This window comes from Hoplias malabaricus, chromosome 4, assembly GCF_029633855.1.
Source record: "Hoplias malabaricus isolate fHopMal1 chromosome 4, fHopMal1.hap1, whole genome shotgun sequence".
Taxonomy (NCBI): Eukaryota; Metazoa; Chordata; class Actinopteri; order Characiformes; family Erythrinidae; genus Hoplias; species Hoplias malabaricus.
Window position 1 is genome coordinate 64,409,259 of NC_089803.1, and position 14,897 is coordinate 64,424,155.

A 14,897-nucleotide genomic window follows, 5' to 3' on the forward strand; every position below is an offset into this window, starting at 1 on the left:
TAAATATTTATTCACTGTTTGAATTACCACATACACTCCTATGGAGCAGGAATAGAGCAACATCCTCATCTCAGTTTGTGCTTTATGGCTTAGGGGCTTAGGGCCCTATTTGTGAAAGAGCCACATAAAAGTATCAATGTGCACTGAACAGACAGAATTTCTTAAAGTGTATAAATTATGTTAATAAGGCCTCACCTTCTGCATAAATATATTTCACCCAGGATTACTGCAGCCGCTCCAGCAACTGCACCAATCAGAACACAGGTAATCTGCAGATGACCTACACAGATCATAAATGGACAAACAGAGAATGATCCAGTTACTAGAGTTTAGCCGTGTGCTCGGTTGACTGTTGTTTGGCTAAAACATTAGAGCTGGGATGTTGCTAGGTTTCCAGGTTTGTTGCTATCTCCTGTTGCTATGGTGTTAAAGTGGCTCGAAGGGTGTTACTAGCTGGTTGCTATGCTGTTCTACATTTGTTCTGTGGTTGTTGAAGATTTCTCAATTGTTATTGGCTTTGTCCAAAATGGCTTCATATTTTTGTTTTAGGGCACATTTGAGTGTGAGACCGTTTTTCTCTGAGAATCTGAATCCAAGTGTAATTTGAGTGTGAGTTTCAGGGCATTAAAATCTCACACATTCAAAATTTATAGTAAACATCATAGCTCACTATATGATCTGAATGAGGACCATGATGCATTCTGAGTTTCTTTATTACTAAGCAATGGCAGTGGAAATGAATTCACTTTCTTGTGCTGTGTCAAATACTGTGCCCTATTCACTTTATAGTGCACTATTTTGGTGTTCTGCCATTTTGAAGTAGTGTCTGAAAACAGTGGACATTTTTCAGTGCACTCAGGCAGTCCCACAATGCACAGCAAAAGTAGTGTACAATCAATATACACTACTGGTGGACAGTGGATACCCATAATGCACTTTGGTCTTTCGTAAAAATAAGGCCCCCAGATTTTGCCTTCCAAAGCACGCCACAGGAAATAAGCAGAGGAGCTCTTCATTCACTCCAGTTCATTCCAGTTCTTACTACTCACCCTGCAGTAAGATAAGAACTCTTTGGCAACAGAATTAAAACAAACGAAAACATTTTAACAGTTTCTTGTTTTAACAGTCATTTCACTTCCTTTTTATGGTTTTTGAAGTGAGAAAATTTTGAAAGTGTGAATCAGTTAAGTGTCAAGAAAAAACGAAATAAGCATTTCTTTTAAACACAAGCGTAAATATCACGTATAGTGTCCTGTTAAAACAGCTCTGTGTGAAATAGAGAGATGGGGGTATTGTGATATTATGTACTCCACTATTGCACTAAATGAACAAACCTGTAAATTATCCTCTATTCAGATGATTTGTTTACATTTATATATTTATATATATAGCATCTTCCATACACTGCTATCATTCAAAGTGTTTGAACATTGAAAACATAAACATATGACTATTACCTACGTAAAGAAACATAATTAAAAAGGCTTCAGACATAAAATAAAATAAAAATAAAAGCATTAGAACAATCAGAGGTCTGGCACCTCAGTAAAGCTTTTACACAGAGAGTTACAACAAATGTGTGAGTGAGGAAGAGCACTAGAATTACAGCTTTCACCCAAAGAGTAGCAGCAGTGACTGAATAATATCGTACTTTGAAGCAAAACCAACCTCTAAGATCTTAATCAATACTTGGAATATTCATGCAATTTTAAACTTTTAACGTTTAAAACCTCCAAACAGTCGATAAATCCTAGGAGAAGTTTTAGATGACATAAGAATCAAGAATTGGAATCAAACAAAAAATTAAGACATAAAATTAAAGGAAAAGACTTAGAGACATTTTTAAAAGTAAAGTGCAATAAGCATATGGTGAATCATGAAAGTAATAATAAAATAGAGTTCAATGTGTACCTAGAGTAGAGTACATCTTTTAGAGCTCAATCATAGACACATGAAAAGAGGAAAGTTTTTAACCTAGATTTAAAAGTGTCTACATGTGGGGCACATCTAAGACCTTCTGGCAGTTTGATGCAGTTATTTGCAGCACAATGGTTATGCTACTTCACCTACTTCAAGCAGAAATAAACCCGATGGAATGCAGACATCCAGTACTAACTACAGATTTGTGAAAACACCAAGCTACAGCAGAGATCACATTTGTTTATATCTGACTCCCCATGGCAGCTCTTAAAATTACGCCATGATGTTTTGAAGAGGGTCAAACAACCCTTGGATTTTGGAGTTGATGAAAGAACCCATCGATGGATGGTGCAACAAGGAACAAAGATTATCTACTGATCTGTCTGAAATGGGGCACAGAGCTGTGTTCAGTCACAAAAAAACAACAACAAAAGCAAATATTCAGTGAGTAAATAATGCTCAACATTACCTCCACATTTGTTGTGGATTTAAAACACTGCAGCTCATGTTAGAGATGGTGTTTTTCAATATTTCCACTCTACTGAAGATAAAAGCATGACTGAGTATCTCTAGATGTTGTTGTGACTCTAAACCATTTATTCTGATTATATTTTTAAGATAAAAGAAAGCTGTTTTGGTGATGGCTTTGACGGCCTGTGCCTGCTAACAAATTATGAAATAAACTCCTGCAAACAAGCACTGAACGTAATCAGCAATAGGTTTAATGCAGAATCTCTGACATATCCAGGCCACTGGGTGTCAGTAAAAGAGCTGTTTCAGGACAAAGATTAATCACTGGAGAAAATGACTGAATGCTGCTTTAAGTAAAGCAGTGTTTTCTGACCTGAATTACTGCTTTGTCCCACGGAGTTAAAGAGCAGAGTGGAGGAGCCGAGCTGATTGGTGCTGACACACTGCAGATGGGGTGAGGACATTGACAGATGTGATCGATGCATGGAGAGGATGCTCCTCAATCCAGACACACCTACAGACTCCTCCTTAATGGACAGACTGCCTGACTGAGAGACAGGTTGTTCATTTAGACGCCACTCCAGTTTAGGGACAGGACGCCCTCGAACCTCACACAAGCAAATCATCATCACTGCGTCATTATCACTGCTGTTACAGTGGAGCGAGAGGAACAAGAAGTGGGGAGAAACTGAGAGAGAGAGAGAGAGAGAGAGAGAGAGAGAGAGAGAGAGAGAGAGAAAGAGAAAGGGGGGGGGGGTAAGTTTTCAGGTCAAAAGTAAACACTAATCACATTCATTCAACATTAGAACTGTGAAATGGTTAAATGATGATAATTGATTCCAGTTTGTTCTGAATATTTAAAATCCACTAAAGTAATATTTCCCAATAAAGGAGTGACTGTTGTAAGAATGTAAACACAATCTCTCTCATTCTCATGATAAATATCTGTGGTGTTTACTGAAAGTGTTAATGAAGCCTCACATCTTTGAGAACCTTGTAAATTAAAGCCTGATTTTTTTTTAAAGCAGAGAAAAATCAGCACAAAATAAACTATAAGGTCAGTATATTAAAAAAAATCTGCTGCTTCCTAACTCTTACTTCCTGTAAGTGTTTTCAGGTCGTGCCCAATGTCGGAAGCTTCATGACCGACAAAATATGTTATTAAAAACACTGCATGTGACTGGACTACACAACATTTAGCCACAAAGAGCCAAGTTTCAGTTTTCCCCCAGTTTCCTAATGATCTGAAGTTCCTCTGAAACCTTCTTGATTTGCTTCATTAACAGTTGAGAATTAAAAATAAAAAGGTGACAGACATCTGGGAAACTAGAAGCTCACTGAGGTCACGTGGTTGTGTGCATTCTATCTTCACATTTAATAAAGATATTTATGAGATTTTTGAGCTAGAATACGACAACATACGTCAGATTAACTTCTTAATGATTAATTGCAATGTTCTTTTCAGAGACATAATTTGCAGTCGACTACTAAATGACTACTTACAACAGAAAAAATATATTTTAAGGAACGTTGTTGTGTGAAATAAAATTGAAAAAAAATTACCTTCTGTTTAAAAGAAAGCAGCGACTAAAGTATTTCTTCTGTTTATTATGATGTCAGTGCTCTCACTTAAATACGGTTCATCACAAAAAATAACTGTTGTAAGTTGTCAGTTATTCTCCTCTGTCTAATTTAACCACAGGGTTATTTGTAGAGAGATAGTTGAGCACTGTAGAGTTGTACTCTAACTGACCCCTTAATAATAACAAGGAGCCGTAAGAGCCACATTGATTCTGAGCTCAAGAGTCGTATAAACCACTGTGTGCATCAACTGTGCTAGTCCCATAGTCCAACCCTGTTTCTGTCCTTATCCTGATCCTAATCCTTTTTTATACACAGTGGTGCAACAGAATTTCACCCAATACGTAATTCTATATCACCTCTGATTTCCTAATTAATGAAACTTACTAATGAAATTGTACTCACACTGAACCTCCAGCTGCACAGATGAGTTCTGAGATCCATGTTGGTTCTGAGCTCTACAGTAGTATAAACCACTGTGTGTATCATTAGTCTCAGTGATGTTGAAAGTGGGTCCGGTCTCTATCTGCTCCCCATTCTCTCTGAACCAGGTGTAGTTCACTGCTGGGTTTCCATCACTGCTGCAGCTCAGAGAAACAGAACTGCCCCATATCACTGAAGCAGATGGAGATGCTGATACAGATATCTTCCTAGGAGCATCTGAAGAATGAAACAGAATTTTGGCATTAAACATTGGTGAAAAAACGTTGTAAGTATCAAGTACCAGGTCAAGTCTCAAGCAAAGAGACAAATCTCTATTAAAGACACAAGTCAGTTTTGTCAAATTATCATATGCTTTCTGAGTCAATTTAATCAAGTTGTGTTCAGAGAAAATTTGGCCAAATCTCAAGTAAATACAGAAAAAATTCTTAATCTAATCCTGAGTCCATTTGGGAAAATCTCAAGTCAAGTCTGAAGGCCTAGTTGTCAACTAAGAATTAAGACAGCACACAGAGGAAAGTCTCAGACCTCATACATTTTGGACAAAGACACAGAAAACTACCGCCTTGGAGGATGACCAAGACCTGAGCGATTACTGCTGATTGATTTTTATTTTGGCATAACACCTACAGGCAAAATTTCACCACTGTTCTTACATTGTACATCCAGCTGCACAGATGAGTTCTGAGATCCATGTTGGTTCTGAGCTCTACAGTAGTATAAACCACTGTGTGTATCATTAGTCTCAGTGATGTTGAAAGTGGGTCCGGTCTCTATCTAATCAAAACGTGTTTCCGTTTTGTCCAGGTGCTCGTCTACTCATCGGTTCTAGCCACGCCTCCTTCCTAATGTGACTGCTCCAGGTGTTGTTCATTAGTATGAGTTTAAAGCCTGATCCTTAGTGTCTGTGTTTGTCGGTCATTCGTGATGTTTCTCTTGTTGTGTTTTTGTGCTGGTTTTCCCTGAGTCTCTTGTTCTGATCACTCCGTTTATCTGTCTTAGCATTTCTCATGTTTTCCTTTGTTTTAGTCTTTGTCTTTGCCAGTTTTGTCTCATATTTGTTCCCTATTTTGTATATTTGTCTTGCCTTCTGTTTCATTTCTGTCTATTGTACCTTTGCCTTTCTGTATTCTCTGTGGTATTTGTTTTATATTATAGTCTACATTCACTTGGTTACTTTGCTTGTTAGTGTTAGTTCTAGTCTTTTGTATTATGCTCTCTCTCTCTCTCTCTCTCTTCCTTTCTCTCTCTCTTCCTTTCTCTCTCTCTCTCTTTCTCTCTCTCTCTTTCTCTCTCTCTCTTCCTTTCTCTCTCTCTATCTCTCTGTGTATTTTTAAGTGTTTATCTGTAGATGCTTGCTATTTCTTTTACTTTTGCCAATGTCTATGTTTAGTTTTAGTTTCTTAGTTTCTCAGACAGTGATTCATTTGTGTGATTTGTTCTAGGTTTAGTTTACATCAGTTTGTTTTAGTAGTATTTATGTAGTAGTAGTATTTATCTGGTTCTGAAGTCAGTTTAATCAGACTGGCATATCTGACGTGTTTATAGAGACAATAAATTGTAATTATACAGAAGGTAAGGTGTAAAATGTCCTGTGCAAATCCATTAGAGCTTCATATAGGGCCCAGTCCACTCAACTGTCTGCATTATCAACAATCGTAAACAAAGCCTTAATCTAGTCCTGAGTCCATGTGGGAAAACTAGTCAAGTTTTGAGTCCTACTCCTCAAGTCAGAATTAAGTCACTACACACAGCAAACTCTCAGACTTCATAATTAATACATTAATGGACAAAGACACTGTAGAAATAAGAACAAGACCTGGGCTGTTAATGACAATAAATGTTCTGAGTATAATACACACAGATGAATATATTTACAGATTACAGTATTTCAACACTGAACACTACTCACACTGAACGTCCAGCTGAACAGATGAGTTCTGAGATCCATGTTGGTTCTGAGCTCTACAGTAGTATAAACCACTGTGTGTATCATTAGTCTCAGTGATGCTGAAAGAGGGACCGGTCTCTATCTGCTCCCCATTCTCTCTGAACCAGGTGTAGTTCACTGCTGGGTTTCCATCACTGCTGCAGCTCAGAGAAACAGAACTGCCCCATATCACTGAAGCAGATGGAGATGCTGATACAGATATCTTCCTAGGAGCATCTGAAGAATGAAACAGAATTTTGGCATTAAACATTGGTGAAAAAACGTTGTAAGTATCAAGTACCAGGTCAAGTCTCAAGCAAAGAGACAAATCTCTATTAAAGACACAAGTCAGTTTTGTCAAATTATCATATGCTTTCTGAGTCAATTTAATCAAGTTGTGTTCAGAGAAAATTTGGCCAAATCTCAAGTAAATACAGAAAAATTCTTAATCTAATCCTGAGTCCATTTGGGAAAATCTCAAGTCAAGTCTGAAGGCCTAGTTGTCAACTAAGAATTAAGACAGCACACAGAGGAAAGTCTCAGACCTCATACATTTTGGACAAAGACACAGAAAACTACCGCCTTGGAGGATGACCAAGACCTGAGCGATTACTGCTGATTGATTTTTATTTTGGCATAACACCTACAGGCAAAATTTCACCACTGTTCTTACATTGTACATCCAGCTGCACAGATGAGTTCTGAGATCCATGTTGGTTCTGAGCTCTACAGTAGTATAAACCACTGTGTGTATCATTAGTCTCAGTGATGTTGAAAGTGGGTCCGGTCTCTATCTAATCAAAACGTGTTTCCGTTTTGTCCAGGTGCTCGTCTACTCATCGGTTCTAGCCACGCCTCCTTCCTAATGTGACTGCTCCAGGTGTTGTTCATTAGTATGAGTTTAAAGCCTGATCCTTAGTGTCTGTGTTTGTCGGTCATTCGTGATGTTTCTCTTGTTGTGTTTTTGTGCTGGTTTTCCCTGAGTCTCTTGTTCTGATCACTCCGTTTATCTGTCTTAGCATTTCTCATGTTTTCCTTTGTTTTAGTCTTTGTCTTTGCCAGTTTTGTCTCATATTTGTTCCCTATTTTGTATATTTGTCTTGCCTTCTGTTTCATTTCTGTCTATTGTACCTTTGCCTTTCTGTATTCTCTGTGGTATTTGTTTTATATTATAGTCTACATTCACTTGGTTACTTTGCTTGTTAGTGTTAGTTCTAGTCTTTTGTATTATGCTCTCTCTCTCTCTCTCTCTTCCTTTCTCTCTCTCTCTCTTTCTCTCTCTCTCTTCCTTTCTCTCTCTCTCTCTTCCTTTCTCTCTCTCTTTCTTCCTTTCTCTCTCTCTATCTCTCTGTGTATTTTTAAGTGTTTATCTGTAGATGCTTGCTATTTCTTTTACTTTTGCCAATGTCTATGTTTAGTTTTAGTTTCTTAGTTTCTCAGACAGTGATTCATTTGTGTGATTTGTTCTAGGTTTAGTTTACATCAGTTTGTTTTAGTAGTATTTATGTAGTAGTAGTATTTATCTGGTTCTGAAGTCAGTTTAATCAGACTGGCATATCTGACGTGTTTATAGAGACAATAAATTGTAATTATACAGAAGGTAAGGTGTAAAATGTCCTGTGCAAATCCATTAGAGCTTCATATAGGGCCCAGTCCACTCAACTGTCTGCATTATCAACAATCGTAAACAAAGCCTTAATCTAGTCCTGAGTCCATGTGGGAAATCTAGTCAAGTTTTGAGTCCTACTCCTCAAGTCAGAATTAAGTCACTACACACAGCAAACTCTCAGACTTCATAATTAATACATGAATGGACAAAGACACTGTAGAAATAAGAACAAGACCTGGGCTGTTAATGACAATAAATGTTCTGAGTATAATACACACAGATGAATATATTTACAGATTACAGTATTTCACCACTGAACACTACTCACACTGAACGTCCAGCTGCACAGATGAGTTCTGAGATCCATGTTGGTTCTGAGCTCTACAGTAGTATAAACCACTGTGTGTATCATTAGTCTCAGTGATGTTGAATGTGGGACCGGTCTCTATCTGCTCCCCATTCTCTCTGAACCAGGTGTAGTTCACTGCTGGGTTTCCTTCACTGCTGCAGCTCAGAGAAACAGAACTACCCCACATCACTGGACCAGAGGGAGACACTGATACAGATGTGTTCGCAGGAGGATCTGAAAAAAGAAAAATATAATAATATGAATCAGTGATGAGAATAAGTAATTAACTTACAATTAACAATTAAATCTCATCTGAAGTCAGATTCAGTGTGGGTTTGGGGGGTGAAGCTAAGACACAAAAGAGATTTACAATAAATAAACAATTATATTTTATTAGGGAATTTTACTGATAATTAACCAGGAATGGATTAAAGCCCCTTCACACACTTCTACCCAAGTAATTAAACAGAAAATACTTCTGGGGAAGAAAGCAAGATTTGAAATCTTGATAAAGCTGAACAAGTAAATGGCCCTCACAAGACCCAGCAAAATACCCAGAGCTGTCCCCCACTAGACCCAGTACCATACCCAGGACATTACCACAATAGACTCAGTACAGTAGTCAGGAAATGATCACAGCCCTGGTTCAACACCCAGAAAATTATCACAAAACCCAGTACAATACCAGCATTTTACCCTCAAGAGGTTTAAGAGTCGCGTGTGAACAACATTTCCAAGCATTTCCAAGAACAGTAGCAGCGTAAAGGGCTTCAGAGTGTGACATTTCACAAGTGCCACAGATATAAATTATATTAACTGTCACTAGTCTAGTGTTTATAGTTTGAAAAAGAATACAGTCACACTGCACTAACCTGTGACTTTTATTGGAAGGGGTGACGGATAATATGTGAATTTCACTCCTCCATCGATTCTGAAGGAATACGTCCCAGTGTCACTCTCACTGACGCTGTTGAAGATGGTGGTGCAGTTCTTCATACTGATATCTCCTATTAACTCCCCTTGAAGTATATTGTCTGTTCCACTGGAATCAAAGACTACATTATCTGTCCCGTAGCCACCTTTATACCATATAACATTAGGACTTCCCTTAAGTTTATCTTCAAAATCGCTGCTGACTGTAAAAGAGCAGGGTATGAGAACACAGTGTCCACTCACACCTTCTACACTCTGTGGAAGAGTGACACTGAAACCCTCCAAGGACAAAGCCACTGAAAACACAAAGAAAGTGTCACATTAAACTTTACTGCACACACACACTACTACACTACACATGACACAAGGCTAAACTCACACTCAGAACATCATTTCTATAAATAAAACAGAGCTCCCTGAACACACACTATAGATGTTCTAATGAAATAAAATGACACACTTTGTATGAAATGTTGTAATAATTGGGAAAGACATAGTTTATCAGATTAGGAAAAAGATTCTAAATCCAGATCTGATCCTGTAATGAGAACAGAAGAACAGTTTTAGAGATAACTGCAGAAAAGACTGCACTTCTCTAAACACCACCCCTGAACTCCCAGGAAACTGCAAATTCCTCTGTCCATGCGTTATTAATATCCAGAGTACAGTCAATAACACATTTATAACAAGCTAGTTATACATTATTATAACCTCACAGAACTATTTCTGTTCAGGAAGAAGTGTAGAACATGAAGTTAACTCCAAATACAGCTGTAAAGCTCCTGAAATGGAAATATGAGCCAGGTGCAGTGAGTGGGGTCCTGAGACTGAGATAAAGAACAATAACTGAGTTACGACAGCAGAGTGTAAACTCACAAATACATAATGGACATACCTCCAAACAAACAACAAACGAAAACAAGTTTCTGGTCTAACTTCATCTTTCTGAAGAGGAAAAGTCACCTGAAGAAGAGAGATGTGTAAATTAGTTCAGTAAAGAAACATCGTCTCTGCAGTGGATTTCACTCTCGGAGGAGAACACTAACTGCTCAGATCTTTTACATCAGTTACAGACTCTGAACTGACTTTATTCTCAGTGATGGGGAGAGGGAGGGCTGTCCTACCGACCCAGAGACAGAGAGAGGACACTTATTAACTGTTATTACATTTAGACAAATAAATTAAACCTCAAATCAAATGTGTCCAACAGGAAAAGAGCTGAGGGACATTTCTATTGGATAGTCCTCATCTCTGGACTAAAGTTATCTGTGAACCTCATTAATCCTGCTGTGAACCATTCTACGAGAGAGAGAGAGAGAGAGAGAGAGAGAGAGAGAGAGAGAGAGAGAGAGAGCGAAGGAACAGAAAAGAACAAAGAATGAAAATGAAACACAAATAAAAAAATCAGGATCTAATGTGAAGGAGAATAACACAGACCCCTCTCCTCACTGATAAACTGCTATAAAACACTCAAGAAAGTTAAACCCCCTCAGTGTTTTACTGAAGCTCTCGTCTTTGAGGAAATGTAACTATTCACTGCACTCCTCGTTATTTTACAGTTTCACAGATGATGTTCCTTTAGTGGAATGTGAAAAATCAAACATCAGAAATGTAAAGAGAAAAAGAACAGTGTGCTTCTTACCTCAGAGAAAATGGAAACCCACTCAGAGAATTACAAACATGAATCATTTCAAAAATAAAATGATATATTCCAGCATTTAAAGCAGCGTCAGTGATCAGCAGCTGATTCAGTCTGAGTTTTCAGAGCAGAGAAACACCACAGCGTCCAGTGCAGAGAGAACACAGGAGCAGAGCTGAGAGAAACCGCCCAAACAGAAATGACCATCAGCTGCAGAGGGAGGACGAGGAGTGTGTGTGGTTCTTACCTCACAGAGAGGAGGAGAAATCTCCTAAACACTGTTCACATACTGTACAACTGCTGTAACCACACACACACACACACATACACACACACACAAGCTTCCTCTCACATTCACCAAGAACCCAATAATCTACAAACAGCTCATACTCATGATCCAAAACATTAAGACCATCCTACTCCCAGGAGCTAAGCCACACTGCACACACGAGTCATTACGACTGTCTTATATTCACCACCAAAAACAATGTCCACAAACTCAACACCATCGTTCAGCAATGAGTCGAAATATTAAGACCATCTTACACTGAAAAGTCAACATTTTAACACCACTCCACGCCCATAAGCCAAAATATTCCTACCCTCTTCCAGAAGATACATAGAGCATTTTCTACAGTGGTGAGCCCAGGGTAGACACCACAGGTTCTATTCATTACAATTAAACATCACAATGATTATTGTTGTAGAAAACAATTTTATTACTTTGTGTTTGTTGACAAATATCCTTAAATGATGATTAGTTAAATTAGCATACTCATGGTGTGAAATCCTGTACCCTATATGCATGTATATGAATGACTAACCAGTATTTACATTATTAATTACTTACACATGTAGTTAAACATTTTTGCTTGATTCTGCACTACTAACTCATATGATAATTACTCCTCAAAACATATTATAAGCTAACTTCACTATATGGCATGATAACTTGATATTAACACACAGTTTTAATTCTTAACGTCTAACCTTGAACAGATGTGCACTCCAGGATTGTAACACACTGACATCATAGTGTTGGGCACGGAGGCGCTGATCTGTAGCTTCTTCTTGTGGCCTTGAAGTGTATTTCTAACTCCCTAAATTTTAGTCTCTAGGGAAAAAGTGCTGAGAAGAGAGGCCCATTGTAAGCCTGACCAGATAATGAATGTCTTCAGGGTCACAACAGGCACCTGAATATTGCACGTGAAGAGCTGAGTACTAACACGTGAAATCATGCATATTAATATACGCTAATCAGCCAGAAACGCCTCACCACCAGGCTATACGTCATCATGGGTATAACTTTTTGAGTCAGATGATGGGAGGTCAGAATTTTCACTTGGGAGGGGTATTAGACTGTTCTCAATGTGTGAATTCTCCTGGATCCAGTATTTTGGTAAATAAATACTTTGATTTGCTTTGAACTTCACTCGACTGGTGTCTGCGACTCTCTCGTAACGGACACGCCTCCCCCGAAGAGGGAGAGTGCATTTTGGACCTTTTTGTTATTTTCTCATTAGTTTGTAAATTTTAAATACTTTGAGAACGGTCCAAAGAAACATTTTTATCTTCATTATGAAGATGTAATTGTAAAGTAATAATACCGTGTTCCTTTAAGGAAGTGTGTCCAAGTTCAAAATACTACACAGATTACATCTCTTTAATTGAAAGCTCTCCGGGGTGTTTCTATTGGTTCCTCAAACCTGCGACAAGCACCAGCTTCTTCAGCTCATATTAGTCCTGATATTTTGGAGCACAATTAAGTCATTTTACAGAAACTTTGACCCGGACCCAAATGTAGGGTGACCAGACGACCCAAATGTTCCTGTGTTTGTTCTGAAGAGCCCTAACGCACCGCTTTGTATAAATCAACCTGAAAACATCTGCTAACACAAAGACTGATACATAGCACACCTTCATTAGAAACAAGAAGAAATAATCATCACCTGGAGACCGGGGAGTAGCACTGTTTTATGAGAATGTTCCAGAAAAATGATTTACACAGTTATTTACACAAACATCTTAAACGCCCCTGTGTTGGAGTGGGGGGATGCTGCCCCCTTGTGGCCACTCACATCAAGTGCAATCTGCCAATGATTCATTCTTCGTTGGCTGCGTTTCCACAAATGTATTATTCAATGCTGTTTTTAAATGAGAACTAAACAGGTCCAACTCTAATTTACTGTACACTGCACAGGAGGTGTGTATCAAATGTTGCTGCACTTTTTCAGGTGAAATATTTCCCCATTTTCGCTTGATACAAGACATCAGCTGCTCAACAGTCTGTGGTGGCCATTATCTTCCACTGTGTTTTACCCTCTTAGATGAGCTTAACTCTGCAGTGTGTTCACATATAATTGCTGCATGGCTTTCTCTTTGTGTATTAGAGGTTGTATTTCTTGTGGCAGACTGTGTTGAATGACAATGATTTTCCAAAAAAACTGACTTCTGCCGTAACAACAAACCACATTAAAGACAAATAGAAACATAATTTTAGGGGAATATACAGTACAATGTCTCTCTCTTCCCAGTGGCTGAAACCAACCAATTTATAGATCAGCAGGTGTCTTTTTAACACTTTGTCCACTACAAATATTAACTGGAAAGTGTGTATGGAGTTGTACATAAACCAAAAGCTACAGTGATCATGTGATTTCAAATCATACTTTTGAATGTAAATATAGTGAAAACACTAAAAGTAATGAGTGAGTGATTTGGGGGTTTTAGTGAATTCAGCACCACTTTCTGATGTGGAAATGTACATTTGTCCTACATTTGGTCATTTTCATTCATTCAGATCCATTCTAAAAGTTTAGTTTTTACTTTTGATGTCACAATTTCTCCAAATGTCTGCTTCCAATAGCAAAGTTAAAATAAATCAGACTTCAACATTGGAATTAATTGTATTTGTGGCTCACACTCTTCAATGCACTTTTACATTTTATACATTATTTTAAAGAAGACACACACAGAAACAACACCAAAGAATGGTTTTATAAAACACACAATAAAATAAGTTCCAAGTAAAAAGAACCCAAAGTCTTTCTTCTTTCAGACAACTTTAAACAATAGAAATAAAATACATTGCTGCCTTGTGCCCAGTGATTCCAGGTAGGATCTGGACCCAAAGCCACAGTGAACTGAATAAACGCTTACAGACAACGAATGAATAAAGTAATGAAACACATGAGAAATATCCAACAAAAGAATGGAAGTTTTATAGATTAAATCATGAAAAGAACATTCTAGATAAAATGTTTATATCTCTCTGATACATACATTTAAAAGTATAAATGAAACACACTCAATCCACATCAAATCTGAACAATGAAGAAACAAATACAAAGAAAGAAATTTATTCAGAATTGTGTCAAATGAAAAACCAACAGGTAACACATCTATTTTAATAATAAATCATTTTTCAATCCTATAAAAAAATGAAGAGTTAAGCAAATTATTTGATATATTTTAATCTCCACACACACACACTTAACCGCTAAAAGATCCCAAACAGTCTCCATACAGTCCAAGGGGGAGCCGCAATGCCTGCTGGGAGTTCTGCTGCTAGTCCCAGTTCTTCACGGTACGTGGTCTTCATCCCAAAACTAACCACACAATATCATTGGTCACACTCTGTGCTTGTATTATCTGGAGTCTATGATGTCATCTTACACCATTTACTGCACGTGGCTTGGAATTTAAACCAGGAATCGTACACATTTTGTGAAATGTTTAAACTCACCGAGAGCAACGTTAAACTTCAGGCACAGGCTGTAAATCCCTCATATCTCACTACATACTGCAGTATACAGGTCTCACAATACTGGCTCCTGCACTGCTGACAGTCGGGTATCAGTCGTGTTCACGACTCCACACTGGACATAGTGTATAGCACTGTATTTGGGGAAATAAGCCAAGATTTTATAACTCACACTGTACCATGCAAGGAGTCGTCTCCCTACATTTTTCTCACATAGCATCAGCCATTTTTACATTTGTCTCCAGTGGCTACAAACATTGT

General features: G+C 38.0%; 2 protein-coding genes across 7 annotated transcripts in view; both read right to left on the reverse strand.

Moving 5' to 3' along the window:
- Positions 1-14,897, reverse strand: part of LOC136694621 (myelin-associated glycoprotein-like) — a 31,155-nt gene that overhangs the window by 1,702 nt on the left and 14,556 nt on the right. For 2 of the 6 annotated variants that reach the window (XM_066668333.1, XM_066668327.1), the window contains exons 2-9: positions 10,877-11,144; positions 10,130-10,197; positions 9,174-9,530; positions 8,281-8,535; positions 6,326-6,580; positions 4,378-4,632; positions 2,765-3,079; positions 196-280 (exon numbers count right to left, since the gene is read on the reverse strand). In XM_066668333.1, coding sequence (XP_066524430.1) covers positions 196-280; positions 2,765-3,079; positions 4,378-4,632; positions 6,326-6,580; positions 8,281-8,535; positions 9,174-9,530; positions 10,130-10,175 — 1,568 coding nt within the window. In that variant the 5' untranslated portion in view covers positions 10,176-10,197; positions 10,877-11,144. Of the gene's footprint in view, positions 1-195; positions 281-2,764; positions 3,080-4,377; positions 4,633-6,325; positions 6,581-8,280; positions 8,536-9,173; positions 9,531-10,129; positions 10,198-10,876; positions 11,145-11,863; positions 12,299-12,480; positions 12,598-12,822; positions 12,856-14,897 lie in introns of those variants that run through there. The other 4 variants (XM_066668330.1, XM_066668332.1, XM_066668331.1 and 1 more) reach the window with 4 other exon arrangements.
- LOC136695073 (B-cell receptor CD22-like) overlaps positions 14,373-14,897 on the reverse strand; it is a 30,611-nt gene continuing 30,086 nt past the window's right edge. Inside the window, exon 9 of the mRNA XM_066668882.1 lies at positions 14,373-14,481. Within this exon, the coding sequence (XP_066524979.1) occupies positions 14,373-14,481 (109 nt within the window). The remainder of the gene's footprint in view (positions 14,482-14,897) is intronic.